This window comes from Gamsiella multidivaricata, assembly GCF_025024155.1.
Source record: "Gamsiella multidivaricata strain RSA 2152 chromosome Unknown BC939scaffold_35, whole genome shotgun sequence".
In the NCBI taxonomy this organism is placed as follows: Eukaryota; Fungi; Mortierellomycota; class Mortierellomycetes; order Mortierellales; family Mortierellaceae; genus Gamsiella; species Gamsiella multidivaricata.
This window is the reverse complement of record NW_026251743.1, coordinates 224,388-251,681: the sequence shown is the minus strand read 5'-3', so window position 1 is coordinate 251,681 and position 27,294 is coordinate 224,388. Positions and strand designations below refer to the sequence as shown.

Sequence of the window (27,294 nt, the reverse complement as noted above, 5' to 3'; positions counted from 1 at the left end):
GGAGTGGTACCCTGTTTTGTATCTCTCTCGTTTTTCTGGTATCTTATCGCCTCTCTCGCCAAGCTGCAAGCTGCAGACTTGGCTTGGCTGATTATGTATGTGGCCTTTGGCCTCAAGGGGATGGGCATCCGTAGAAAAAATTTGGAGAATGGATGCTCCGCCCTCAACCCCCTCCTTATCATATGAAATGGGCGGAAAGGTGCACAGTCTACTCCGATGCGGTCTGCAATGCAAAAAAGAACAAATAAGATGATGGATGGAGGGCCATGGAGGGCCAGGCGCCGACCCTTGTCCTCAATGGTTTTTTTCTCTCTCCACCCTTTTCCCCACTTCTGCATGGAAAGGCGCTATCTTTTAGAGCCCTTTGTTTGGTTTTGGTCTGTGTCATCGTCCACTTGCCCGGGCCTGCTCTGAAGGCTATACACGTTCAGAACCCGCACTGTAGTCAGAGCGCTTGTGTATCATCAGAATCAAGGATCAGTCCTGAAGCAGCAAACCACATTTCTCTCGACCCAACCTTTCCGCTCCGTTCACTCGACCATGCAGCACACAAGGTGACATGAGTGCGACTGGTCGGATTCTGGAGATCAGCTAGGAGGATTCTTGCTGCCCCCTGCTTATCACTAGGTAAATTCATTATTGCTGTTCGGGTCGAGTCAATACGGTGGGGTTTATGTTCTATGTCTTACCCTCTACACTCCTTCTGCATTGCCCACATGCTTGGAGCTGCAAAAGACCAGCGACGAGTGGTGAGAAAAAGAACAAATGAGGCACTAATAAGAAGCAGAAGAGGGGAGATGAGCCGTGTTTGTGTCTGTGTGTACATGTATGCATGCAGTAAACGCGTGATAGTGCACAAGAAGAAAAAATCGACTTGTTCCCGTTTGCTCACTCTCACTTCCGCCGACTGCAGAGCTTCAGTGGTCCATGGTGGTCGCCCACCGAAATGGCCCAAGACCCAGTCCTTGAACCTTAGATAGTGGTACAATTCCAACAATGCAAAACGAAAAGAGGTCCGTTCTCTGACCCTGTAAGGAACCTAAACGATGGCGAGCTGCCCATATCCTCGGCGTCTTTGCTGGTGTGTGGGGATGCCGCGTGCCAATCCAACCTTTCCCATTCGTATGAAGGCGAGAAATGACTGATACGGACCTCATAATCACAGTCGCCAGGAAACATGCATGCAGCGCGCCACGGCAACTCCTCCCCATTGGTCTAGGGTTGTACCGAATACATGCGCACAAAGCCATATCGCCTACTGCAGCCTACCGTTGTGTCCTTTTGTTGGTCTTGTTGTTACTTTGAGAGGGTTATTAAGAGCTGTTATAGGATATGCTTTTCACTTAGATGTGGTTCATTTCAAAAAAAAAAAAAAGGAAACAAACAAATAAGCTAGTGTTTCCCTCAAAGAAGGGCACTTTTCTTTGTTGGTACGTTCTCTCTTCTCATGTGCTTTTCATTCTTCGAGCGTCGGTAGGGTTTCCTAACTTCCTTTTATTGTTCTTTTCATTTTTCAAGAGGTGGTCTTATCTGCTGGCTTGATCAATTTTCCTTGCTCCTGGTGCTATTACACTGACATGGGCTAGCTTTAGCCACAGATCTTGGTGGCACAGCAGAATCGATACTCTTTTTACGGTCCTAAATACCTTTGATCGTTTCTATTGCCACCAAAAGAACATCTGCCCCTGAGTTCGAAATGATTCGCGCTCAGACAGATGATCATTGGTGGGGTTGGGGAGTGCTCCGCATGAAACGTGCACAGCAAATCATACCCCGGCGCAAAGGCGCTTTGGCAGAAGTATGCACCTGTCGCACGCGAGGATGAATCTTTTGCAGACTGAGCTGTGATTGCACAGGCAGCTAGGCACTACTGTTTTGGTAATTTTTTTTTCTTTTCTCGCTGAGAAGCGGAGCACTGACGAATCACTCATCTTAGTAATAATGCCATTTAGGGTACAGCAGCCAAGTCGGAATTGAAAAAGAACGTATAAAAGCTGATGTCGGTTCCTGGCACCCTTACCACTACAGTCGTCACTCCATTATCTCCTCCTCTTCATCCTTCTCCCTCCTCATCCATAAAAAAATACCCGTTGTTATGTCCACTGTTGCCACTCACGCTGCCAAGAAGGCACCCTCTGTCCTCAGGACCTGGTTCCGTGTCGAGGTTATCCCCATCTATGCCGTCCTCGGTGTCGCTATTGGTGGTGCTGGCTGGTATGTCACTCGTCTCGCTCGTGGACCCGATGTTACCTGGGACCGCAAGAACAACCCTCATCCCTGGCTGCACATCGACCAGGAGACCCAACTCAAGTTGATGACCATCAAGGAGGGCCAGGGCTTTACTAAAGCCTACTCTCGCGATCGCCTGTAGATTGATCAACTGCGACAACAAACACATATACCGCATTTCAGTATGATCTTTAGATGAGTGGAACGAATAAATCCACAGCTTAATCAATCATTTAAATACATCTTTCTTTTTTCAAGACGTGTATGAGAGAATATAAGCTTTGCAGCGTGCAACGCACAAGGCTCGGTGCTTTGATGATTCTTTGTTTGAGATCACGATAGAACGCAAGTTTATTGTGGTTGTCAGCTCTTTGCAAATGCTTCGCCCAGATCGGTAATCTTGCACAGAGTCTAAGGCCATGCACTAAGAGAATATTTCAGGGCAATATATGCATTTATAGATCGCGCTTTTTTTTTTTTTTTTTTTATAACAAATTGTCTCTCGAGTCAATTGAGTGCTCATGGGGATTTATGTTAATAAAAAAAAAAAAAAAAAAAAAAAAGTCTCTCGAGTCAATTGACTCTGCGAAGTGCTCATGGGGATTTATGTTAATAAAAAAAAAAAAAAAGTCAATTGACTCTGCGAATCTATCAGACTAACTAGCAAAGATCTACTATCGCTATCCTCACCACCAAAGCGGAACCGATCCACAGTCGCCAGTTGACAGGTCACATTCCCCGGGCCTGCCCCTAGGGCCTGCGCAACAATTGCCACACCTCATCAGTGTGTTAAAAGCTGAAAACACCTTGTTACAGGAAGGGTATCTTTCCCATCCCCTCCATAGTTGTCAACCGCCTCCTCCCTTGCAGGCAATCCAGCAGCGTCCGATCCGCTGCGTCTGGGTCAAGCACGGGGCCAGGGCAGCTCCCGTTTACATGGTCAGCGAGTAATGCACCACACGGACATTGGTCATCGTCGCTAATGTATCCATACCCATCACTCCAGTCCCCTCTCGGTCCCTTGTATGGAGTTCGTTTCATCTTGGCTGTGATCCCCCATTCTCGCTCTCGAGCAATGGTGGCCTTGCAGCGTGGTTTCCAGATCAGCTCCGTAGCTTTTTCCTCAATAAAGCCGACGAACTTGTGAATGACCTGGCGCGCAATCGACGATGGCGAGGTAAATAGACTGCCCCACTCCTTGATAAGGCTGACGGGTGTGATGCCACGGCATAAATCGCTGATGCTCCAGGTCAGATCCGGAGAGCGGTCATAATACTCGTCGCCTTTGAGCATTGATCGGGTCCCGGCAATACAGGGTAGACCTCGGATGTGGGTCTCGTTGTTAGGACAAACCCATCGAATGGGTTTCGGTGCAGCAGCGGCGGCTCCAGCGCGGATCCTATCACGCTCTTGCTGCTTCTTGCTGTTCTTGTTGTATGCGGTCGTTGCAGCTCGTCCCCACTTATCAATCTGCTGCAGCCCTTCGCGCCAGATCTCCTTGTGGACATCTCTAGTAGCACTGCACGTCCACAGGTGATGGTTGTCCTCGTCCTGAACATCGCAGACGCAGCAGACACGGTCAGGATATAGACTCGGGTGGCGAGCCTTCATGGTATTCAGGGTAGGCAGCATACCATGCAGCTTCTTAATATGATGTGTCCTCTGGGAGGTATCAGCAGCACTGCTGAAGAACGTGTGCACAGAGCGCTTGTCGTGGACATGGGCAAGGGTGGACCGCCACTCCACGTCGGCAAGATCTGGTATCGCTCTCTTGACACGACGTTGGGTTGTCTTTTTTTTTTTTTTTTTTTTTTTTTTTTTCTTTTCCAATGGACAATCTTTGCCAGGGTTTATTGGTTATTTTATGGGGGTTACTATTTCTCGCTGGTCAGGATGTTCCTGTTTGTCCCGAACAATGGTAGGAGGCGCCATATAAATCCCGCGTATTTTCCCGCAAGCCTGCCTCGGTCGTCCTGTTCCTGCTAACTTGATATCTTGATCCTTTGGACTGGCTCTCTCCTGTGTGACTTGATTCGGCAAATATTCAACTTATGTTTCGATCCGGCATATATGTACGGCTTCCTTACGATGTTACTGCGGCCCTCGAGTGATTTCTGAAGTAAATTATTTAGTCTCCTCTCTCAATAGTCCCCCCCGTAACCTTAGTGCTGGAGAACGGCTCTGGCAAATCCGAGTGATAGTTCTGAAAAATCTCCTCGTAGCCCACGGTGGCGTACGAACCTGAGCAGAATAGAACATTCTCTCAGGAGGGAGCCAATCCCCTGCTGCCCGCGATCCGAAAGGTAATTTATACACGGCCCCCCGTGCCGAAAAACAACCGCACCAAGCTGGATCCGAAACTAGGATCCACAGCACTGTTCTCTGGAAGCTTCGCGTGATACTACTGTACCACACAGGCTCGCCCGCCGTGACACGACGTTGGGTTGTCCAGTGAGACTTTTTTTTTTTTTTTTTTTTTTTTTTTATTAACATAAATCCCCATGAGCACAAGACGCATGGTCCGCAAAGGCCTTGAAGCCATAGATGCCTTCCATGCACGGCAGAGCCGCATCCCCTACCAACTATGTTGGCTTGAGGCGTCAAATTCATAACCCATGTCGCATAGCTAGCCTAACCTAACTCCTGCGTGACCTGTTGCGCGATACACGTCTCCTAATCCAGATCCAATGTTAATAAAGTTGTTTTTAAACCGAATAACCCCTCCATTATGTCCAACTTCCCTCGCCCCAAGCAATGCTGTAGCACCCTATAATCCGCGGTCCGTCTACCTTCCTGGATCTCCGTTGCAAGTAACCGTCTCCCTTTCAAATCAGAGAAATCACCAACACTACGTTGGTGTCCCCGATCACCGTTGCGTCCTCCGGCGCGTTTGCTCATGAAGGTGATTCCAACTGACTTTTCCCAGGCGACAGTGTCCTCGCATCGTTTGTTCCATATCTTGGTCCTGCCAAACTCTTCGATCCTGCTCACGAACTTTGTCACCATGATCGTCGCAATCCACTTGGTGGTGGTAAATAGCTGCTTCCAGGTCTCAATGAGTCCCGTTGGCACCAAACCTCGGTATAAGTCCTTGACCTCCCAATCTGCCTCACTCTCCGGCTCCTCTTCTTCCGCAACCCGATATGTCCCTCGCCTTTCCGCCGTCCCCTGAATCCACTGCATTGACTCCCAGATAGCCTTCGTTCCTGTTGCCGAGAAGTTGGGACAAGTCGCAGTGAAGGGCTTGTCCTTCCGTTCGGCCTCCTCTCTCTCCTGTTCCCATTTTCGCACTGCCTGTCTCCATGCACGATATCCATTCAACTCCACTTCCTCCACCGCGTCCCTCCACTCTTGTCGCTGGTCGCACAAGGTAGCTGAACAACGCCAAAGATGATCGTTCGTCTCTGGTTCCCTCTCACACCTACGACATATGTCCGTTTGGTAGGTATCTGGATGTCGTTTCTTCATCGCCTGCAATGTCGGCAAATCTCCATGCAGCTTCTTGATCCTGTGCGAACGTAAACGACAGTCTTCCAGGCTGGTGTATAAGCGCTTTGGCGGGTTGTTATCGTGTAAGATCCGTAGCGTGGGCGCCCATGCTACCGACCGCCAATCCTTGATGTAGGTCCTCGTTCGATGCTGCAATGTCCACTGATAATGGTGCCGTACCGCGGACTGCAACTGGGTTGTCCAGTGAGACACGGGCATTTATAGATCGTGCAATTAGAAAAACTTGCACTTAGGGAAAGTATGTTATTGCCTAGTATTAGTATAAATATACTATTAAAATTAATGCATCGAAGCAGGATTAGCTCAGTGGTAGAGCAGCCGACTGCAGATCGGCAGGTCTCCGGTTCAAACCCGGAATTCTGCTTTTTTGCCACTCCTGGCAGGGGCAAGGGATGCTAAGAGCACTCCATGGATCAGGCTGTGGCTACTCAAGGTTAAATTTTTATTCTCTGGAGCGATGATCATCTCTTTCTTTTCTTCATTCAGTCCCTCCCTCCTTCACTCACTTCAAAACATGAGCCAAGCTATTAAGACCCTAGTTGAGAGACTTATTCGTAAGCAAGCGCTGCCAGGGCGTGTTTCGTGGTTCAGCATCCAATCGACATTGCGTTAAAGTGCTTATATTTTGCAGGCGAGAACAAGGTCATGTTCTTTGGCAAGAGCTATTGTCCGTAAGTAAAATGAAAATAATCACAGATAACACAGATAATGTCAGTTGTAAGTGGAGGAGTGTAGATCTCAGTGGACTGAGGAGGATTGGGGCCAGGAAATGAGATGATATCTCACAAGCGATATCCAATCGTAAGCCGAGTAATTAATTGACAGGGCCAACTGCGACCGTTTCTTTGATCCTTAGCTACTGCAAGAACGCGAAAAACATCCTGGGTGCCAAGGGTATCCAGTTCAAGGCCTACGAGATTGACCTCGAGAAAGATGGTGCTCAGGTTCAGGATTACTTGCTGCAGAAGACTGGACAGCGCGTATGTGACAAAGCGATTACCATCTTTGATTCGATGCACTCTTCCGTGCTGCATTCATAGTGGATCGGCCTCACTCATTTTATCCGTCTATTTCCTAGACTGTTCCTAACATCTTCATCAACACGCAACACCTTGGAGGTACGAAAAAAGGCCTTCAGCTTTTAAAATAATAAGAGTTCTGGTCGCAGATGTCGTTTAATTTGCTGATCATGTCCTCTTGTTTCCTCAATACAGGCAATTCCGATCTGATCGTAGCCAAGGAGAATGGAAAGTTGGATGTAATGCTGAGCTACAAAACTGAGCTGTAGACACCACTTTTGCTACTGGATATGTGCTGCCAAGGTGCCAGCGAACAGTTAGATACCATCTCTTTTCAAAGCCCTGGTCTTGTACAGTAAAAAATGCTAGCCGTAGTGAATGTTTGCTTAATACGTATGCATCAATGAAGCAGGCTGGGAAGTTTAGCGCTGTCTACGACGACGCGATGCGACGCGTCTTTCCGTGACCGCCGCAGACAGTGACGTAGCAAATGCTTGGCTTGGAAAAATCAGCTCCACCATTCTCTTTGCCCCTTCCTTTCTAATCACACGGGAACAAAGGATCAGAGCCCAACACTGTAACGGTACAAACAAGAATCATGACCGAACGACAGCGACCCACCTGGCTCAATCAGCTACCGGATCACAGCATCTTTGAATTGGACGAGCAGGAGTATCTCGAATGGGTTCGCATCAGTAACAGCAAAGCCAAGGCAACTGACGCCATGCCGCGCAACACGAGCGCCCATTCCAGCAAGCTGCTTGCGCAACCTTACTCAGGATCGCGACTTGGCACTGGACAGAAACCGTCGTTTGGTCTGGACGACCTTCAAGAGGAATATGGGCAGGCTTACCAGGGCCTATCATGTATGGTCGTCCATGGTCAGGATATGTACGTGGCCGTAGGCAGACAGGTCCGCCTTACGAGCCTTGGAGAGCTGAAGAAAGGCGTTGAGAACAACGGACGCGTAGCAGCAGCAGAATTTATCGACCAGAAGCAGCACAAGGTACAACAACGTTCGATTGGCAGCGGGAATACATTCGCCTCCTTGAACTAAAGAGCTGAGCGGGACATCTTCATCCCAGTCACACCTAACAACGACTCTTCCATGTTTCCATGTATCTCAGGTGCTGAGCATTGACAACATCGATTTCGACGTTAGGAGGCTTGTTATCAATCAGGATGGAAAGCTGTTGGCGATTGTTGGAGACGAGAAGATCGTGATCGCAATTGTGTCAAAGACGGTCAAGCAGGACCCAAAAGCCGTCAACTGCAAGTCGTTCATACTCGGAGAATACTATCACATTAATAAGGGGCCATCAAAAATCGTCAAGGTTCTTTGGCATCCTCTGAGTAAAGGGTTCACTCATGTGCTGGTCATGACCCACGACAACCTGCTACGGTAAGCTGAACATCTCAAAGCTTGGAGCCGATTTCTATGACTTGTTGTTGAGCTACAGGTCCTAACACGCGAACTCTTTTTCTTCTTCATTCTGGACCATAGGATGTATGATGTCGCCACAGATTTCGAAGAGCCGGAGCAGATTTTCAGCTTTGCGGAGGAGGGACAGACGTCGGGCACATATGGACTTGATGTTGATTTTGCGGCATCATTCTGCTTCGGGTCAAAGTCCTTTGAATGGGGGCGATTGACAGTCTACAGTATCACACAGAACGGAGATGTCTACATGATGTGCCCAGTTATGCCAGGCTCCTGGTAAGTTTCTAGACGGCTTATAGTTGGGCATTGATTCTTCTTAGAATCATTAAGGTTTTGGATTCAATTCTGACCCTCATTGCCTTCGACCTTGATAGTCTTCTGGAAGCGGCTGACTTGGAGGCTATTCGAGCTAAACTGGAACAAAAGTCAGCGCCTGGAACAGAGTCACAGCACTTGGAACAAGTAAGGAGGGACTGGCTCGAGTGTCTTTTGGAAACGGTACAGCCTCACCCCTATTCGGACGAGATGGTCATTGTTGAGAGCCCAGTGTTGAAGCATGCAAAGGTGGCGCGACAGGGGCCATTCCTCTTTCAGCCTGCACCCATCGAGCTGGAGGATGACGACAACAGGGCATATGATATTCTTTGCCTGGAAGTAGAGGCAGCTGAAGTGCTTGCATTGGCCTTTTCCAGCGGCAAGGTCGATCTCTGTATTGTTGTTGACCGTCCGTCCGCGCGCTGGACTATTCCTCGGAAATTGAGAAGCAACGGCGCATACGCATTGGATGACGACGATGACGAGGAAGATGATCCCCTTCCAATTATCTCTGCATATGAATCAATTGATCTTGGGATACTGAAGGTGTTTGGCACCACGACTTCGACCAAATCAGGAGGATACAGCTTGGTTGAAAAGAGGATGGGCATCCCGAACCATCCAGTTCTGGTAGCGGACTCGATGTACGGCGATACATTTTACGTTTACCACGAAACAGGCGCTCATTATATATCAATCAAGCCGTGGCTGGAAGAGCTGAGCAGGATCTATGAGGCGGCAAGCCAAGGAGTGGTCGCTGGACTGGATGCTAGAGTTGCCAAGTTCTATGACTCGAAGGTGAAATCCAGCGTTGGCTGCATCGTCACGACTCGGCCAACTAAAACAAGGTGCGCGTCGATAGCGCTTAACATCTTATCTATACTTTTCACGTTAAAGGACGACAATATCGCTAACCATGGCCATGTTCTTGTTCTTTTTCAAATCAATAGTCCTCCAGCACCGATCGTGGGTTTCTCGGTTGTTACAGATGCTTACTTGGAATACTCGCTTTTGATGTTGACTGCATCGCTTCAATTGATTGGACAAGAGCTCATGCCCCGACCCCGCACGAGTGCGATTGCATCTTCAACACAAGAACAGCAAACCTCAACAGCAGTTTCCAGTAAAGAAGAGAACACATATCAGAACACGCTGACGCTCCCAATATTCGGCCAGCAGGATGGACTTGTGGTTCTGAATGGATTACCACTCCAGCCAAAGGTGGTGCTTCCCCCTGGGAAGGGTTCTGTCAAGATCACTGTCACGGAGGAAAACCTGCGGTTCATGGGCCAGATGGTCCAGGGCATTCGCGAATCTCTGCGTGAGGTTTACACTGCCTGCGATGTTGCACAGCAAAGGTAAGATTCTGTTCAGTTACGAACGTTGGTGTTTTTGGTAGTTGTTTATGGATCATGACTGACATGGTTTATTCGCTTAGACTGGTTGCTCAGGAGGCGGAGTATACACGACAGCAGGACAAGGTCGCCAAGACCAATCAGCATATCAAGACGACTCTACATAAAAAGATGCAGGAGCAGGTCGATCGGCAGGATGCCCAGGCAGCACGACAGAGCAAACTGATGGCCCGTGCGGATGCGATGATGCAGAAGTTAATGGAATCCCGGGAGCCAGAATTGAGTCCGGCAGAGCGAGCTTGGGTGGTGGATGTTACTAGGAGCGAAAAGATTGTGAAGACGTTTGATGAAAGAAAGCACAGGGTGCAGACACAATATGGGATCCTGAAGAGGCGAATGCAGGAGATGCAGGGCGCTCTCAGCGGTGCGGTTGCAGACGATCGCCAACGACATGGCAATACGCTGATTGGAATGAGCGACTTCGACCGTCAGTTGACGTTACAGCAGAGGCAGACAGCACGGCGCTATGGAACGGCACAAATCAAGACAGTTGAAGGCGCATTAAGTGTTGAGTAAGGAACCACCCCTTGATATTGTTGCTGCTAATATCGCTGCTGGCGCATTTACTAACGGATTCGCGATTACTCTGTTGAATTATGATGATTAGGTCCCAGCTCTTGGACACGACGATGAAGATGCTGACAGAAGTTTCGTCGCGGTTGGAGGTACTGGATGTAGCGAAAGACTCGACAGACTGAGAACGAAGTGGCGCACCATATTGCACGCAACACGCAGCTGCACAATAAAGTTACCAGGAGCCCCCCCCCCATTGCTCCACCCTTTGCATCAGAAACAGGTTTAACGGAGCAGGGATCTTGGTCTTTTGTATTTTTGAACCGAGGATTAGAGCGCCAAGAGTCAGGCAGGCCATGGCCCTTTGTTCTACAGACCCGTGTGGAGATGTTTTTAACATTGAATGCAGGGATACATGCACGTCTGCGTGGAGAAAGGACGTGTGGAGTGGGCAGACAAACCGTGGATGTAAATAACAATAGCTCGGTTCAAACTGCTTTTTGGGCTTTCCTCCTTTCCTTTTGTTGTAGAGCAGGATGGATTTTGGGGGCATGCGACTGACAGAAGAACAGAAGAGTGTTCGTTGCATGTGCATTTGTTTGTATCCGAATGCATTTTTATGCTCTATTGTTTATTTGTTAGTTCTGGTTCCCAAGTGCTCATTCATATTTTTATGTGGTGGACCAAGGCCCTGATTACTCCTGCTCACTGGACACCAAACCAACCGGGCTCGCCTCTCTGTCATCAACCCGCCGCTAGCCCTTGGTCCCACATTTTGCAAACTGACTAGTCGATGTACTTCTCCACCTCGGCTGCCAAGCCCATTATCCTCCTAGTTCATCCCCCCGCCACAAACGCAAGAGTATCCACGGATCGAATGGTGTTAGCGCACATTCGTGCACGCGCATGCAAAAGAAGGAAAGGATGTGGAGAGATAGAGGTGACAGTTGTGACATAGAACGAGTTTTGTGTCAACATGATGTCCTTGAGAGCAGCGTCGTAAAATAATTCTCGGCCCCTTTCCTCGATCGGTATAAAATTACAGTGTGTAATCAATCACTCAACCCTTTTTGTTTTTCATTCCGCATTCTCTCACTTCCACTTTCTCTCTGCACTCTGCCCACGCACGAACCTTGAACTGTGTCCAGAAAGCACAATGCAGGGCACGACCATTACGAATCCGTCGCGCAGGAAGACCACGCCTCCCAATGTCAAGAAGCCCGTCCCGGACTGGCACAAGCTGGTCCGCCCACCCATGTCCGATGCCAACCCTCGGAAATCCAACCTTGAGAAGGCCATGGACGAAGACCTCGCAGAGCTCAGGATCTGCATAGACATGTTCCTCAACTCACGCATGAACGAGGCCGAGGCCCTGCTCCGGGGACGTCACAAACCAGAGTCGATGTATTACCAGTTCGGCAAGGCCCTGGTCGATGCGCTGAGGGCTATCCTCACTTTCTATCCAGACGACATTGAAAAGGCGATGAAGAGCTTTGACTTGACACTCAAGGTGGCGAATGCACAGCGGAAGACGAGCTCGATCATCGGAATGGGTACCGTCAAGGCGTTCGGGAGCTGGGTCGTAGGGACGATCGGTGCCAGCAGCTTCAAAGGGATGACCAGGATTGAGAAGCACGCGGTAAGTTAAGTAATTGTGTGCTCAGCGTAAAGATCAATTAATTTCCATGAGCATGCTTAGATGAGGATGCATGCACACATCCAATACAATACATTACATGAATGAATACAGTTATTAATTGGTACGACATACAAAAAAACTGTTCTTTTTTATCCTCGACATACATCCAGGAACTGGTCTACGCAGAGGCAATGGTGCTGAGGGCCGGGTTCAGCATCCTCTACCATCAAGACTTTTGGTCGCTGCTCGAAGAAACCGTCTCCCTGCGCTCGGCATTCGCAATCTTCAATGGCCTCAAATCCCATTTTGACACTGTGGAACAGGAACTCAAGGCTGGGGGCGACATCTCGGAGCACCATCTAGACGAACACCTGGTCACCGGCCTCATCTTTGCAGCCTCGCTCTTCAACATCGCCATCTCGTTTTTTCCTGATGTCATCATCAAGCTTCTCCAGTTTGTTGGTATGCCATCCGACAGAGACTGGGGACTCGCACTGCTCAACACTGCAGGACAGTGGAATCCGAACGCCGGACCGGACTCTCCAATCGACTTCCAGCAGCGGCTAAACTCACCGACAAACGACGGCATGAGGCGGCAGATCTGTGATATGGCTCCGATTGCCATCCATTTGATCGCGACGTCGTTCTTGCCGTTCCGGCATGTGGACTATTCGTTCGCGGAGCGGATCAACAACTACAACCTGCACAAGTACCCGGAATCGATGTTTTTCTTGTTTCTTAAGGCAAGGCATGCGCAAGTCAACACGAGACTGGACGAATCGATTGCGATCCATGAGGCGATCACAGTGCAACCAGAATGGAGAAACCTGAAGCATGCGTGCGCGTTCGAGCAACTGATGTGCGCCATGATGGAGAGCGACTATGATCTGGCATGCACAAAGAGTCGCTTGCTTTTGAGGGAGAGCAACTGGTCCAAGACCATATTTCGATATTTAGCAGCAATCACGACGATGAGGCGCGGACGGCGCAAGGAGGCCGAAAGGGTTGTAGAGCTAATGAAGAAGGTCGAGTTGGGGATGCAAAAATTCTGCGGGGTTGAGGTCTTCCCGGAGGTACAGTCAACTGCGATTATTTACTGTGTTCCTTGTCGCGGACGCTCTATCTTATCCATCATTGACATGCTTTTCATGCTCATTTTGTAGACATTCTGCGCAAGAAAAGCAAATCGATACCTGAATGAGGGTCGTCGTCTTCTTCTCCCGGACTACGACTTCCTCGTGCTCTGGAACGGGTTTGAAATGATGCCCATGAAGTCCCTCCGTGTCGCGTTATCCAACATCATGCTCGAGGTCCAGCGGCTCGATGCGCTTTTGCCGCCGTCTATGCTCGCCATATCGGATTCGCGGCTCCCCAAGGGTGGCTATACCATCGAGGCGACCAAGGGAATCATGGGTACATTCCGCTCTGGAGTCCACTCACTCACAAAAGCCGACAAAGTGGAAGGTTACGACCACTTTTACGACGACTACTGCATCGTCCATTACTTGCTTGGCCTCGTCGCCAAAAACATTGCGTTCTTCCCCGAGGAGGTCTTTGACTCGGACATGTGTGTGCTTGCGATAAAGGCCTTCAAGACTGTGTTCCGGTATGCGCCTTACATCAAGGACGACACCTATGCATATTACTTTTCACATTATAATATAGGCCTGATCATGATGAAACAAGGGCAGTTGGACCGGGCGGAGGAAAAGTTCAAGTACTTGCTCAGCACGATTAATCCGACATTGATGGGCCTTCCGGCGCTGATCGCGGGTAAGGGACGTAACTCGCTCGAGGTGCTGATCTTGGCCAAGGCCCATGCGGCCATGTTCCTGCTGAGCGAGGATCGTGCACATGCAGCGGCAGACATGTCTCGACCGGATATAACAGCAAGACAGCAGATTTCGACCTCAGAGTCGTCTTTGCCTTCGAGTCCGGAAGGGTTGAGTGCTGCGCTCGGTGGGCTGGTCGTGACAAGGACGACGCATTCCTCAGTGGAGTCGACGTCGTCCGGACGCGAGTCCACGGGCTCGGCTTCGAGCATAACCAAGATCGTATATGGCTACCGAGATTTCCCAGTCGTCGATGTGTCTCGCCAGCACTAATATTTTTTAATTTAACGTGTGCTTCAGGCGCACAGCATACCCTGTACTCTCAACTCTTCTTTGGCTTAGCTGCAGATGAATAAAAAAAAAGGCGGATATTACTTTTTATTGGAGTACAATGTCTAGACAACAAATGAAAACATGGTGGGAATTACAGAGACGCCCTGATGCCCTTTATCCATAACGGAATCCCAAGACGAATCCGCCGACAAATGTTGACTTGAATTGGAAGTTATTGGTCAACAATCCGATGAGCCATCTGAATCCGTGCTTTGCATCGTTCATTGTAACCTTGCCATCCTTATCGACATCGAATCGGTCCATGAATTTGGACTCGACTAGGACCCAGTTGACCTTAACGTATCCAGAGTTGGCGAGCAATTGAAGTGAGACGAAGCCCAGGCCGACAACGAGCATCATCAGCTTTCCGAGCTTCTTGACCAGGTATCCGGAGCAGAGTCCCATGGCCGTGCCGAAGGTCAGCTCCTTGCTGTTGATCAACGGTTCATCTTGCGCGGCGTCTAAGCTCAACAAGGAGAGGAGGAACAATGGTTAAGGATAGCCACCGCTATTGTTGTCATGTATGCAGTTTGCGAGAAGGAAAGGGAGGCCGTACAGACGTCATATGCAGGAGCCGATCGGACTACAAGTACGACAACGGAAATACAAGGATGTGTTAGCAGACATGCAAATGAAAATTTCATCCGATCTGCGACCAGATCACGGCCCACGGCCCATAGCAATTGCATCACCATGATCGCCGCTTATAAAACGAAAATGAAGGGCAGACAACCAGGCAGGTAGATTTTTTTTTTTTTTTTTTTTAAAGGTGCCAATAAGAGCAATTGGATACCTGGAGTGGCAGGTGCGCAGTGCGCGATATGGCGTGAGGAGAAGAGACCGGCCGATCCGACGGCGGATCGCGATAGGATAAGGGGTCCGAAGACACAGGTGGTCGCGGCTCCGGCAGCAATAATAGTCCGCGAGGATGTTGATGAGGCGTTTCTGAAGGCGGAGCTGATAGCTAGAGACTGATGCACTGAGGATCGGACCGAAGCTTGGTGGACTAGAACGATACATGGCGTTAGTTATATTGCAGACTACATTGTGTTTTTGCGTCCAGTTGCTTTGACTGAAAGGCAAGGGACCTGTAAGGATGAATAAGGTGTTTAGGGGAGGAGAGAGGCGGACATACGCTTTGAGGTAGAGGCGGTGGAAGCGAATCGGTGTCCATTTCGGACGAATGCTGATGGCGAAGCGGTAGGGTTGATGCGAGCGGGCCCGGCAGCGATAGAAACGTTGCGGACCGCGGACCTGAGGACCGCAGCGGGTCTGAGCAGGTGGAGAGTGGGTGCGAACATGGAGAGGTTGTTTTGTTGGGGAATGGGATGGGGAAGGGAAGGAAGGAGTGGGATGGAGTGATCAGGATACGTTGGAGAGAGTAATGAGGGCGGGGATGGGCTGAGCATTGTGGCAATGCCAGAAGGGCGATTTTGTTTCCTTTTTCATATGGCCGCAGCAGACACACGGGTTTAATTTACCACCGATGCAACTACGAGCGCTGTACATGCTGCCCTACTTCAACCCCCACAGCGTTGTTATCCTCGGTCTACATGCTATGCCTGCGATGTGTGCCGACAAGTATCCATCGTCTTGTTTCTAGCGCTAATGTCCCCAACAATACCGCAACTTTTAAAACGGGGCCGTCGAAAAGGTCAAGGCTCCATTTGGACACATGCCTGTCCTGTACGGGACCGCCGCTATGGGCGAGACCGTCGTACTGGCAGAGTTGAGCGTCGTTGAGTCCTATCTAGGCGAGAACTTTAGTTGCCATGTGCGATCGAATGAATGGGAAGAGCAGCAGATCCAGTCCTACATGGACTCGAGCCAGGCTTTGTCTGATCATTTAGGTGCAGTTGTTGCAAGCCCCTGCTGGGGAGCTAATTCCAAAGTGATCCAAGCTCCATGAGAGTTACCTGCGCATGAACAGGTCCACTGGGCACTGTGCTTACAACATAGTAATCATATCTCTTGCCCTCATTTTTATTTCAAGGTACGGCAACAGTTCCGAATGGGAGGCTCTGGGCATATCTGGTCAACTCTTGGGATAAGGTGACTCCTCGATGTATCCGTGAGTACCAAAAGATTCATTTGCAGACTCTGGGAGTCAATACAAAGACGGATCAAATCAATCGCCTTCAGGAAGAGCTCATGGAATGGTATACAGAAAACGAGGGAGACAGTGCCAGTCAGAAGGACTTCTCTGTCCTGAACTACTTCAGTATGATCCATAGTGAAGGGCCCTCACAATCGATCCTCGAACTCGTCTTCCAGATAATGGGTCGCGAGGAATATAAGGGAGCGTTCCTATCGCTCAAGGACAATGACTTTGCGGATGAGGACAGTTTCGATGATGATATGTTGGATGACGATGACGACTCTGATGCTGATTACGAGGACACGGAACCAGTTACCGATGGTCAAGAGATGCAGGTAGTCAAAACTGTTCTCCGCGGCCGCACTGTGGATAAGATGGTTCCCATCGAAGGTTTCTCTCACCATCTTCAAGTCCCTATCCAGATGAGGACTATTCTCGAGGCTCATTTAAAGAGACTGATCTACAGGATCCCAATAACCTTCGGGCAGCTCTTGATACAATGGATTTGCTTATTGATTTGCATGGGCTAAGGAACATATAAACATGAACATGCTTAAATAAACTATTATATATTTTTCAATTGGACTGAATACTTGGCTGCTTCTCCAACGCAAGTTGCAAAATAGAACTTGCGTTGGAGTCGACTGTATGGAAGCTGTTGTCTCCACTCCGGCAGGGATTTCGCGGTATGCATCAAGGAGATATAGGCAGAATGTGCCACTTTCTTGTCATCCTGAGTTTCATAACCCTTCCATCGGAAGAATGAGAGTGGATCGAGATCTTTGTTCTCTTGAAAGAATACAAGGTTGCTATACTTCTCCATCTTGGATGACGGGGCAATGGAAGAGGGGCCTGGAGATGGAATAAGGGGGAAAACAACAAAGCAAGAGGGAGGCGCATGCAAAGGGGAAGTGAATTGACTAAGCGAGCGTAGCTGACACGCGAATGGACGCGACTGCAGTGCTCTCACCTGAAACATGGCTATGAAGAGAGGAGGGGAGATGAGCTGCACTGCAAACGCGCACTGTCCACTCACTTAATGTTTTATACGTACATGGTTCAATAAAGTGACGGGCTGAAAAGAAAGTTACTCCTGAAAGGACAGATGACCATGTTGCCATCCTTCATCCCCCTCCATCATGAGCGACAGTATTTCTGCCGTACGTGCTTTCTGACTTGAGTTTCTAGCTCTATCTTGTCTTTTGCTTCTATACTGACGTGTTTGACGCTTGTGTTATAGGAACACGGTGCTGACACTTCCGTACTTGTTGTGAATGATCTTGCCGTCTCAATGCGTGGGATGCGGAATGCTCGTAGCTGAACTTCGGTTCCCTCTGTCGCTACCAAAGTTCATTGACTGTTCGCAGTTGGTGTCCACTGTCCTTTTGTCTTTGTTCACGGCGAAGGGGTCGCTTGTGTCGATGTAGCATAGGTCTTGGGGCAAAGGTGGCGAGTGTCCATGCGTTTTGCATGGTGCTCGTAGTCGAACCTCGGTTCCCTTTGTCGCTGCCGAAGTTGTGTCCCATTGCCCTTTGTCGCTGTGCGCAGCAAAAGAGATTGATTGTGTTGGTTAAGACTTCGGTCATGGGTCAGAGGTGGCGAGCATTTTTCATCTTGCTGAGCGAACAGGGCGGTGTTAAGAAAGGTGATAAGGCACTCAACCCTGCTGTGTAGATGAATGGAGTCTGTTGGTTTTTCTGTTTTGGTCGCGTGTCTGGTTGAACATTTACTAATCAAGCCTTTCGTCTCGTCTATTACTATCAATGCCACGACACGGCGTTACTGAGGTGGTGCCTCAAGAACACAATGACCGTGACATTGCAACGACGCCCGAAATTATAAAGAAATAAAAAATCTGCGTAGTTATGCTTTCGAGATGCCTTTTTGACGGGCGGTTGTTGACTGGGTCCGAGCATTTCCCAAATGCAGATGCCGTCAATCGTAAGACGCGCTTTTCTTTCTCCGACTTTACTCCCATACAGAGTCCATAATGGTTCGACGTCGTCATCGACGTCCATCCAACGGAAGGAACATCGCTCCGCACGGCGTAGATCACTGCGCGCGCTTTGTTTGCTTGTTCAATCGAATAAGTTTGGACTCGCATGACAGCTCTAGGATCCTGTTCCGACGTCATGATATTTGTAGAAACGCGCCGCGTCTCAACACGCTCGTGTATATATACATGCATGCTTGCTCTCTCTGACCTTTCCCTCCCTATCGATACAAGCATTTTTCTTCCTCTTCCCAAGAACAACCAAAGCACTCCCGCGCCTCACAGCAGCCACTACCATTTGTCTTAATATTTAAGATGGTGACTCCCACCAAGAACCTTCCCACCGATACCATGTCCCAACTGACGCAGGCCAAAGATAATAAGTGCGCGTTGCTTTACTACCCCTTCCATGGGGTCGTCACTGGCTTGCGCGCAATGTTTGCCATGTCTGATGCAGATTACACGTTCACTCACCCCGAGGTAAAAAATATATATTGCTTCAGATTAATCAAATTGTCTCTCATACTTCCTCCCCTTCTAACGCGTCCTTTTTCGATGCTCTCCGGCAGGACTGGGGCGTCCAGAAGCCAACCACGCCATTCGGTGCGATGCCGGTCCTTTATGAGACCACTGCGACCGGCGAGACGCTCGAGCTGGCGGAACTGAGCGTCCTGGAGTACTATGTTGGTCAAAAGTATGGCTGGGTCGGAGATAATCTCTGGGAGAACAATCTCGTCAAGATGTACCATTCGTCGTCGCAGGCGGTGTTCGACAAGCTGGTGACTACAGTTGTCCGCGCCCCCAAGGAGCACTATGAGCAAATGCTCGAGATCTATGTGACAAAGATTGTTCCTGAATGGGTCGAGTACCATGAGCGCGCGCTGAAGCAGAATGGATCGAACGGACATTATGTCGGCGACAAGGTGAGAATAAAACAAACAGAAGGCTCTTGCAAGACCTAGTCAAGTGGGAGACTATCATCTAACGCATTCTTCTATTTTATCTCTTCTTACAAAAGCTGACCATAGCGGACATCAAGACCGCGACTATTATCGACAACCTGATCTCGGTCTCTGGTAATGGTCTTATCTCATATGAAAAGACGCCAACAATCATGGCCGTGTACGACAGCCTGGAGAAACTGCCCAAGTACGCTGCTTGGAGAGCTAGCGAGCAGTGGAAGGCATATGATGAGCTTAACAAGAAGCTATTCAAGTTTTAAATTGTTCGTGCATTGTATCTTACATGTCATTTTCCTAATTGAAGGAATAAAGCACCTTGACCATTCCACACATCATTTGATCGATGGCCAGGATCCGGAGGTTTCTGCCTGAATGGGAAGCACGCCGAGGGGTTACTGCGCAGCAGGGACCAGTTCTGAATCTTATGCTGGTTTGTGTGTGATCACCGCAGATAGCCTCATTTTATTTCGCCCAATTGACTGACCATTCCTTGCGGCGACCACAAACGGGCAACGTGCGGCGGTACAAAGCACGGCGCCGGCATCAATTGGTTCCGGAGTTATTCTCGCCAGAGGACGTGGTGGATAAAACCTGCACCCACTCCACTCTCGCCTCGGCATCTCCCTACAGTTCTTCTCCTTATACTTCTTCCAGGTTCTGGCATCCTTCTTCAACATGCCCGAAACGCTATCCGCAACATCCAACCCTGCAGATCTCATCCAAGCCCGGGACAATACCCACAACCTGGTCTACTTTCCGTTTCATGGCCTTGTTGGGTGCATCCGCACGACAATGATTATCTCTGGTGAACCGTACAAATTCACGACATTGAGATTTCCTGTAAGCCTCCTCAACCGCGGGCATATTAGTTAGCGAACCTATATTGACGCAAGACACAAAAAGAAAAAAAAAAAACAAGAGGAGGGCTTTCAGCTAATGTCTTTGGATTCTACTGAAATAACCGTACTTTACTAGGAATGGAGGGTTCAGAAGGACTCGACACCGTTTGGACATGTCCCTGTCTTGCGCGAGGAGACAAAGTGTGGCAAAGTAACGATCCCTTGTAGAGCAAATAGTTTTCTCGATTTGCAATCCATGGACACTAAACCCTGTGCTGTACAACGATCCATAGACAATCGAGCTCGCCGAGATCAGCACGATTGAACAGTTCCTGGCAAGCAGGGCTGGATTGCTCGGCAAGGATTTCTGGGAGGAGAATCTTGTCAAAATGTACCTGAGTTCGACCCATGCGCTCTTTTCATTCTTGATCCACAACGTCGTCCAGTCGCCGAAAGAAGAGCGACCGGCGTTCCTGGAAAGGTTCAGGACACGTAGTCTAACAGAGTGGATCAAGTTTCATGAGAAACACCTGAGGGCTAATGGGGCCAATGGTCACTACGTTGGTGATCAGGTATAAGACTTTATCTTTTTTCTTTTTCTTTTTCATTTTTTTTTATTCACAATGCTGACATGTCCTATGGCTTTCGTTTTGCGACTTGTAGCTATCGATCGCAGATATCAAGACTGCGTCGGTGATCGAACACCTTGTTCGATTATGCGGCGACAACGTCCTGATTTCAGAAGAACTGACCCCTGCTATCATGGCTGTCAAGAACAATGTCGAGAAGAATCCCGCATATAAAGAGTGGAGGTCTTCAGAGCAGTACCAAGCGTTCACAGCTGCAAATATCAACTTTTTTGGGCTCTAAAGCGGTAATCATGTCAGTGGTTCCAGCGACAGGATTAAGCGGCATATTGTTTTTATTGGGAGCGGAGCACAATAAAATAGATACGGTTGTACATGATGTCGGACACCGTGCCGGAGGGGTATTAGTCCACGGCTCAGCGACAATAGTTACAGGACCATGGCTTACAAGCAACCAAAAGCTGTCTCATTATTATTAAGCCAATCCACAGATGGACAGCTCTCTCATCTGGGCCAAGATCCCCTCTGCGGCCTCGTCCAATTCATAGCCCTCTGTTTCCGGGGGGAAAAACTGCCTGAGACCCTCCAGTGTATTGTGTGCATCCTGTGAGAACGAAAGCTGTGACTTGACAACCGCCTCAAATGAGGGGTCCAGATAGGCGACACGAGAATCAATAATCTTTGGTAGCTCCGAGGTCAGTTGCGCGTTCATGGTCTCGTACGTTTCCCTTAGCGCGTTGGCCTCGTGCTCAGCTCTTGGCAGTTTGGTGGCGTCTTCGGATGGCTTCTCGACCAGCTTGCGGACCTTGGAGCGGGCAGCATCATAATCCAGCAATTTTTTGTTCCGTCGCTTGATGGCCTCGTTGATTTCGGGGAAGTAGGCTGAATACCGTCCGACGGGTTCCAGCACTGTAGTCCTGTATGCGGCATCCTGTGCATGCAGAAAACACATGTTCAAATGGAGCGACAGACGCACGGGTTAATAAGGCTATGTCAAGTGCTTCTCCAATGTAGTCTGTTTTTCAATTTACTCCCCCTGAGAAACGACACCCACTACTTCATCCTGTGCCTGCTGTTCCAGCTTGGCAACAGCCTCCTTGTACTTGACGCCATAAATACCCATCGGGGCACCCTCATCATAGAATTGGTCGATAATTGATGCAATCTTCAGCTGAGATCCCGTCATATCTATAGGTGAACATATAACGACGCACGTATGCATTCGCAGGTCAGTCCTGGATTAGAACATCGATAGAGTGTAAAGCAAAGCAAGGTCCTGTGGTGGATGCATCGCCTTACTTCGCACAGCCTGAGAATATCCGTTCGCCTCCCTGTGCAGTTTTTCGACTTTTTGCTCGAGACTATAGTCGATGTACCAATTGGGCCAATTGAGGTGTCATAGGGTTATTCAAAGTACTTTTCCGCCAGGGTCCCAACGCGAAAGTACAGGGTGAGCGAAGTGGTTGATGAATATCACAGTGATCCGTACTTCTTGAAGCGCTTCTCCTCTTCCTCGAATTCGCGGTCTGTTGTCCGGTCCATGTTGCCCGTCTTGGACAACACGGACGTGGTCGCGCGACTCAGGTTCTTCTTCAGACCGGACCTGTTTGCATGAGGAGAAAGGTGGTGAGTGGAAACTCTGTGTGAAGCTGCTCCAGGCCCTTGATGTCTGAAGCAACAATGTTTTCCCTATAGGTCTCGCGTACCAGCTCATGGTTATAGTTGTTGTTGATGGTGTGTGGCGAGTGAAGGGAGTATGTGTGGGAGTGGATGTGTGCTCTGAGAAGGAGATGTTGGATGGACAGGCAAAGGGGCAATGGGCCAGAGATGACGAAGGGGACACTACTCAGCCCCAGAAGGGACCAGGACTAGTTGCGCTTTTGGGGTTTCTGCGCGTAACCCCACTCTGCTGCAAAGAGAGAGGTTGAGTGTATCCTTTGCACTGCGGCTGGGTGGTCTTCAATGGACAATCGATTGGAATGCCCTAATCTTTTTGAGGGGATTCCGCCTCGACGCACTGGCCGTCGACGGTCCTCCTGACGCCGGTACCTGGGGCCCAGACTGGTGATACCGTGTCGAAACGGACGGATGTGATTCGCCACTTCAGACACGCGATGTTTAATTTTTTTTAAACAGACATCCCACTCTCATCATCTCCTGAAAGTGACCTCCTCGCTCATTCGAATCCCAGCAACCCATCCAGCACCCCGCCCTGGTAACAAGACCATAGATGATGAAGGCACAGCGCCCAGACATTGTCTTCATACCGATCAAACAGGCACTAACCATCCTCTCCCATTCCTTTCGCAAAGGAACCTCCCCTACAGCAAAAGAGTAAAAGATGTCGATAAAGTCATTCATTCTCGGCAGCGCTCTCTTTCAGCGGATATTCTCGCTCTTCATCTGGTTCCTTATCCTCGGCATCCCCCTGCTCATCCTCGGCACCTTCTTCTACTGCATGGCTAAGGGGACAGGCAATGTCGCAGGACTGGTCGTCGACAGGGCAGCCAAACAGGTCCGGCAGTATCAACAGAACCAACGGAAGCGGGATAAAATGGACCCGCCCGTCGATATTGGCCACGTCTGAAGCCCATCTTTGTCATGGGGAGGATAAAAAAGCAAGCACTGGGAAGTCTGGCAGGGGACAACCGCAGACCAAGAGAGATTCCAGAGATCGAGGACAAAGGCCTTAGATCTCGTCCTATATACCCACATATGAGGCGCTCCGTGGGTGTCATCGCGTGCTCCTAGACGGCATAGATACATCGAGGATGCCTTCGTTAAGACTTTTCACTTAAAACAAATGTCCGACGGTCAAGGGTGTCAGGGTCCTTCGTGCAAAGCTTGTCTAGAGGGCAGATCAAATAAACACCATCTTTATTTCATACCCTGAGTATTCGGGTCGAGATATCTTCTACTCCGAGGACCTCCTACGCTTCCGCAGCCTGCTCGCTAAGGATACGTCAATTCCGCCGAGCGCAAAAATGAGTGTTCTTATGTTGTTTTTCTCCTCCCAGGCATGTCTGCTGCATTCATAGACCCACTCATCTGCGCACTATGAGCAAGCCGGAGCGATCTGGATTTGGTCTAGAGGTTGAACTCGATTAAAATTCACACGAGTTCGCCATTTGTCAGGGGCATGAAGAGAAAGCTCCTACTATAAAAAAAATATCAACCCAGCTCTTCCTTCTTCTTCTTCCCCACACTTCCACGTTAACAACAACCGCAGTTCAATCAGAAAATAAAAAGATGCCGCCATCTCAAGTGATAGTTCGTCCGGCAACGCCCTCCGACGTCGGTTCCATCCTCTCGCTCATCCACGAACTCGCCAAGTACGAGCGAGAGCCCGCATCGACCGTCGAGGCCACGGAGGAGTCGCTACTCAACACCCTTCGATTCACCCCTCTGCATCCAACCTCACAGAACTTGGCTTCCTGTCTCTTGGCCTTCGTGCCCTCGAGCACCGAGCCCGTGGGCCTTGCTCTTTACTTCACTAACTACTCGACCTGGCGCGGGCGCGGTGGAATTTATCTTGAGGATCTATTTGTGAAGGAATCGGCCCGTGGTCAGCGCATCGGCAAAAGACTGTTGGGAGAGCTAGCGAGGGAGGTCGAGTTAATGAAAGGCGGACGATTGGAGTGGTCGGTTTTGAAATGGAACGAGCCCAGTATTCAGTTCTACAAGTCCTTGGGAGCGGTTGCAATGGACGAGTGGCAGACCATGAGAGTCGATGGCGAGGCCCTGACGAAGCTGGCTAAGGACAGCGAGGGCATCAAGGGGAGGAGCACCACCCTGATCTGAAGTGCGATCGTTGACACATTGGGACCCCAGACTCGATGTACTCATTACATAGACTAGCCAGCGTTTTGCAGGCACTAAAAGAACCCTTTTCGTTTCGGACACTCAGGTAGATAAGAGATGGACATTGCATTAGTCATAAATTGTCATTGTGGGTGAGAGTTCAGAGTTTATTAACGGAGAATGAGGAAGATGCATATGTTTAATGGTATGCCGTTTGGGCTTGCGTGCGCGGGCGCATGGGACCAAGAAGTGCGACCACACTGGGCGTATGCACAGGGCTGTTGCCGATAGATGTTGGTTGTAAGATCTTTGACCGATCGCGCCAATGTTAGTCCCGAGAAGGTCCTACTAGTTTTACTGTCCAAGACGCACCCGGTCGTATGGCAAGGTTGTGTCATATTTGGGGCCCTGACCGTGAATCTCGTCCAAACTCGTTCCTGAGAGATTGTTTGCAGTACTATCCCTTGATCCTGCTCCACCCATGTTGTTCAGGAACGATTGCCGAGACGACTCATCCCCCGCGCGTGGCTCGCCGTCTTGATCGTGATGATGATGGTGAGACAACAGCGTTGTTGGCAAAAGCTCCTCAAAGACACGAGGTGAGAACGGGCGACCGCACTTCGCAGCAGCGAGGGAAGGGTAGTATTGGCGGTAGGAAAAGACTGCAAAGACAGAGCCGATGAAGGATCCGACTGTCACATCCTGCCAATGGTGTCTGTAGTCGTCCACGCGAGATGTCGCAATCAACGCGGCCAGGATGAGAGGGGCGAGTACGACCACGGACTTGTAAATATGCCCACGCTCATCAAAGAGTTGGAGTTTTCCTGCAAGATACATGGATAGGTAGCCAAGTCCACCAAAGGAGAAGGAGGAATGTCCGGAGGGGAAGGACTTGAAGCCGTCCCTGAGCAGCTCCGTCCTGGTGCAGATAGAAGTGTTGGAGAGCATGTTGACTGGGTCTGTGAGCAATGGAAGGGGTGTGCCATCATAGTCATTGTCGTAGATACTGAGGCACCGATCGAGAAGGTCGGGGCGAGGCCTTCCTACGGCGATCTATGAAGGATTGTCATTATCACAAAAATAATAAAGAGTTGGATGAGTAAGCAAGGCCTCATTCCGGCTAAAAAAAAAGGAAAAACACTCGGCCAGAAAGCTCGAGAGTAACGTAAAGAGCCAATCCCTCCCCAATATCACCCACACGCCAAATGCCCACGATCTTCTTTTGAGGGTGTAAAAAGGGCGAATGGTCCAATTGCACATTCTACTTCGCTCCAGGATCCCTTAGCCTTTTTTTTTTTTTTTTTTTTTTTTCCTATCGTTTGTCCATTGTCTTTGGGCTGTTGTGCTTCTGCCAAACTCGCAGCACGAATCGACTGTCTCGAGTCCATCAAGACAACGCCAACGACGGCGACAACAATAACAACAACACCCGCGTTCATTGCCACCTAAACAAACAAATATCAGTGGTCGATTTCTTGATTTTCTTGCACGGGAAAATAAGTATTTTCGCATGATACAAAACATCTCATCCCCACACACACCGCGGAGGTACATTGCTCCTCCCTCTTTTCGCTTTTTGCTTTTCGCTTTTCGCTTTTTTTTTTTTTTTTTTTTTTTTTTTTTGGAAAAATATAGACAATGTAGACAAAGGAAGGGCCAATCTTACCTTGATGCTGTCTGTAACAATCAAGACGAGTGCCTGAGCAAGGAACAAACCGAGTAAGCCATTGTGCAGATCAGTGTAGGACCTCCGGTGGAAGATGGCGATACAGCCGATGATGATTCCGGGCAAGATGAAAGCGAGGATCTATATTTTTTTTTTGGTAGAAACATGTTTGTCAAACAGTTCATAACAGGTCGTTAGTTTTGGTGTGAATAATAAGTTAGTAATAATAATAATAATAATAAACGGCAATTGGGACAAAGGAGACCAATTGAGGTGGTAACTTGGAGTGGTTCTTTGGACACGATCACAAAGATCTTTACTGATCGACTGTCGGATTCAGATGAGGGGAGTGACTTACGAGCGCAAGCCAGACAGGAATTGTCTCTTTCTTTGCAAAGGGATGCTGGATGGTCGTATCCTTGACGGAGAACTGGCGGTGGAAGGGTTCGAGGGTATCGATGTAGGAGAAGGCAGCGAGGACGATCAGGACAAGGGCCCAGTCTTTGCCGTAGGACAGAAATAGGGCCTTTGTGCGCGCCTGGATGCGCCATTTAGAAACCATGATGATGCTGCTGCTGCTGCTGAAGAAGAAGAAGAAGAAGGGGATGGGGGCGAGGACAAGGATGGGTATCAAGAGGGGGTCCGTGGGGGAAAAGAGAGAGGTGGAGTGTGAGACGGGAAAAGGACTTTGGCTCTTTTTAAGGTGCGACCTTTTTCATTGAGCAAAGGGCATCGCGCATCTAGGCTGCGGTAAAAAAATGCGCCTGATGAAGCGCCCAAAAGGCGGACTCACACTTGCCCGCGGAGCAATGGAGATGTTTACTTTCTTCTGCAGAAGACCTTTAACGTTCACTCCCTGGCGCCATCGCATCAACGGATGAGGGCTGTGTTCATTTTTTTTTCTTTTTTTTTACGCCATTGATGTGCCTCCTCTTCTCTTCTCTCGAACACTTCAGCCTTTTTAGCAAATTCACTCACGCTGTACTCTTTTCTAGGTGTAAAGGTAAGTTGACTTTCCCTCAACAGCACTCGGCACCTCTCCCTTACTCTGCTTTCGTTCTTGTCGAAAGGTCGAGGTCAGTTTCAGGCCCCAAAACTCCAA

The 27,294-nt window shown here is 49.3% G+C and overlaps 11 protein-coding genes and 1 non-coding gene across 12 annotated transcripts; 8 read left to right on the top strand and 4 right to left on the bottom strand.

Annotated features, from left to right (window-relative positions):
* Nucleotides 1-2,023: 2,023 nt before the first annotated feature.
* On the top strand, nucleotides 2,024-2,433 carry BC939DRAFT_452584 (NADH-ubiquinone reductase complex 1 MLRQ subunit-domain-containing protein). The gene has a single exon (XM_051555824.1). The coding sequence runs from the start codon at nucleotides 2,096-2,098 to the stop codon at nucleotides 2,369-2,371; it is 276 nt and encodes a 91-aa protein (XP_051411915.1). The 5' UTR covers nucleotides 2,024-2,095; the 3' UTR covers nucleotides 2,372-2,433.
* Nucleotides 2,434-4,104: 1,671 nt separating this feature from the next.
* Nucleotides 4,105-4,839, bottom strand: BC939DRAFT_452577 (uncharacterized protein; the record flags this gene model as incomplete). The annotated part of the gene is made up of 3 exons (XM_051555823.1): nucleotides 4,105-4,243; nucleotides 4,391-4,633; nucleotides 4,721-4,839. Coding segments are annotated over 3 exons (501 nt in total), but the record flags the coding sequence as incomplete, so codon positions are not given.
* Nucleotides 4,840-6,031: 1,192 nt separating this feature from the next.
* Nucleotides 6,032-6,103, top strand: BC939DRAFT_t107. Its single transcript has one exon. It is a non-coding gene; the product is annotated as a tRNA-Cys (tRNA).
* A 115-nt stretch (nucleotides 6,104-6,218) lies between these two features.
* BC939DRAFT_452562 (glutaredoxin-1) lies at nucleotides 6,219-7,283 on the top strand. The gene is made up of 5 exons (XM_051555822.1): nucleotides 6,219-6,293; nucleotides 6,371-6,410; nucleotides 6,596-6,719; nucleotides 6,818-6,857; nucleotides 6,954-7,283. The coding sequence occupies exons 1-5, from the start codon at nucleotides 6,254-6,256 to the stop codon at nucleotides 7,025-7,027; spliced, it is 318 nt and encodes a 105-aa protein (XP_051411913.1). The 5' UTR covers nucleotides 6,219-6,253; the 3' UTR covers nucleotides 7,028-7,283.
* Nucleotides 7,284-7,356: 73 nt separating this feature from the next.
* Nucleotides 7,357-10,627, top strand: BC939DRAFT_503493 (uncharacterized protein; the record flags this gene model as incomplete). The annotated part of the gene is made up of 7 exons (XM_051560411.1): nucleotides 7,357-7,764; nucleotides 7,886-8,160; nucleotides 8,263-8,475; nucleotides 8,574-9,362; nucleotides 9,465-9,872; nucleotides 9,953-10,441; nucleotides 10,537-10,627. The coding sequence occupies 7 exons, from the start codon at nucleotides 7,357-7,359 to the stop codon at nucleotides 10,625-10,627; spliced, it is 2,673 nt and encodes an 890-aa protein (XP_051411912.1).
* A 971-nt stretch (nucleotides 10,628-11,598) lies between these two features.
* Nucleotides 11,599-14,186, top strand: BC939DRAFT_477455 (uncharacterized protein; the record flags this gene model as incomplete). The annotated part of the gene is made up of 3 exons (XM_051558675.1): nucleotides 11,599-12,081; nucleotides 12,252-13,154; nucleotides 13,245-14,186. 3 exons carry the CDS (start codon nucleotides 11,599-11,601, stop codon nucleotides 14,184-14,186), a joined length of 2,328 nt encoding a protein of 775 aa, XP_051411911.1.
* A 76-nt stretch (nucleotides 14,187-14,262) lies between these two features.
* On the bottom strand, nucleotides 14,263-15,635 carry BC939DRAFT_452555 (FUN14 family-domain-containing protein). Its single transcript, XM_051555821.1, has 4 exons — nucleotides 15,382-15,635; nucleotides 15,040-15,252; nucleotides 14,803-14,829; nucleotides 14,263-14,707 (listed from the first exon to the last, which is right to left on the bottom strand). Exons 1-4 carry the CDS (start codon nucleotides 15,545-15,547, stop codon nucleotides 14,361-14,363), a joined length of 753 nt encoding a protein of 250 aa, XP_051411910.1. The 5' UTR covers nucleotides 15,548-15,635; the 3' UTR covers nucleotides 14,263-14,360.
* A 3,053-nt stretch (nucleotides 15,636-18,688) lies between these two features.
* BC939DRAFT_503489 (uncharacterized protein) lies at nucleotides 18,689-19,559 on the top strand (the record flags this gene model as incomplete). Its single annotated transcript, XM_051560410.1, has 3 exons — nucleotides 18,689-18,817; nucleotides 18,907-19,260; nucleotides 19,356-19,559. 3 exons carry the CDS (start codon nucleotides 18,689-18,691, stop codon nucleotides 19,557-19,559), a joined length of 687 nt encoding a protein of 228 aa, XP_051411909.1.
* A 208-nt stretch (nucleotides 19,560-19,767) lies between these two features.
* BC939DRAFT_170202 (uncharacterized protein) lies at nucleotides 19,768-21,104 on the top strand. The gene is made up of 4 exons (XM_051550363.1): nucleotides 19,768-20,139; nucleotides 20,275-20,349; nucleotides 20,432-20,710; nucleotides 20,802-21,104. Exons 1-4 carry the CDS (start codon nucleotides 19,975-19,977, stop codon nucleotides 21,006-21,008), a joined length of 726 nt encoding a protein of 241 aa, XP_051411908.1. The 5' UTR covers nucleotides 19,768-19,974; the 3' UTR covers nucleotides 21,009-21,104.
* A 96-nt stretch (nucleotides 21,105-21,200) lies between these two features.
* Nucleotides 21,201-22,327, bottom strand: BC939DRAFT_397481 (uncharacterized protein; the record flags this gene model as incomplete). The annotated part of the gene is made up of 4 exons (XM_051552357.1): nucleotides 21,201-21,656; nucleotides 21,780-21,913; nucleotides 22,025-22,086; nucleotides 22,215-22,327. Coding segments are annotated over 4 exons (765 nt in total), but the record flags the coding sequence as incomplete, so codon positions are not given.
* A 1,520-nt stretch (nucleotides 22,328-23,847) lies between these two features.
* BC939DRAFT_529213 (acyl-CoA N-acyltransferase) lies at nucleotides 23,848-24,672 on the top strand. Its single transcript, XM_051561501.1, has one exon. The coding sequence runs from the start codon at nucleotides 23,975-23,977 to the stop codon at nucleotides 24,524-24,526; it is 552 nt and encodes a 183-aa protein (XP_051411906.1). The 5' UTR covers nucleotides 23,848-23,974; the 3' UTR covers nucleotides 24,527-24,672.
* A 2-nt stretch (nucleotides 24,673-24,674) lies between these two features.
* Nucleotides 24,675-26,909, bottom strand: BC939DRAFT_452546 (phosphatidic acid phosphatase type 2/haloperoxidase). The gene is made up of 3 exons (XM_051555820.1): nucleotides 26,551-26,909; nucleotides 26,193-26,333; nucleotides 24,675-25,579 (listed from the first exon to the last, which is right to left on the bottom strand). The coding sequence occupies exons 1-3, from the start codon at nucleotides 26,752-26,754 to the stop codon at nucleotides 24,881-24,883; spliced, it is 1,044 nt and encodes a 347-aa protein (XP_051411905.1). The 5' UTR covers nucleotides 26,755-26,909; the 3' UTR covers nucleotides 24,675-24,880.
* Between the last annotated feature and the right edge of the window lie 385 nt (nucleotides 26,910-27,294).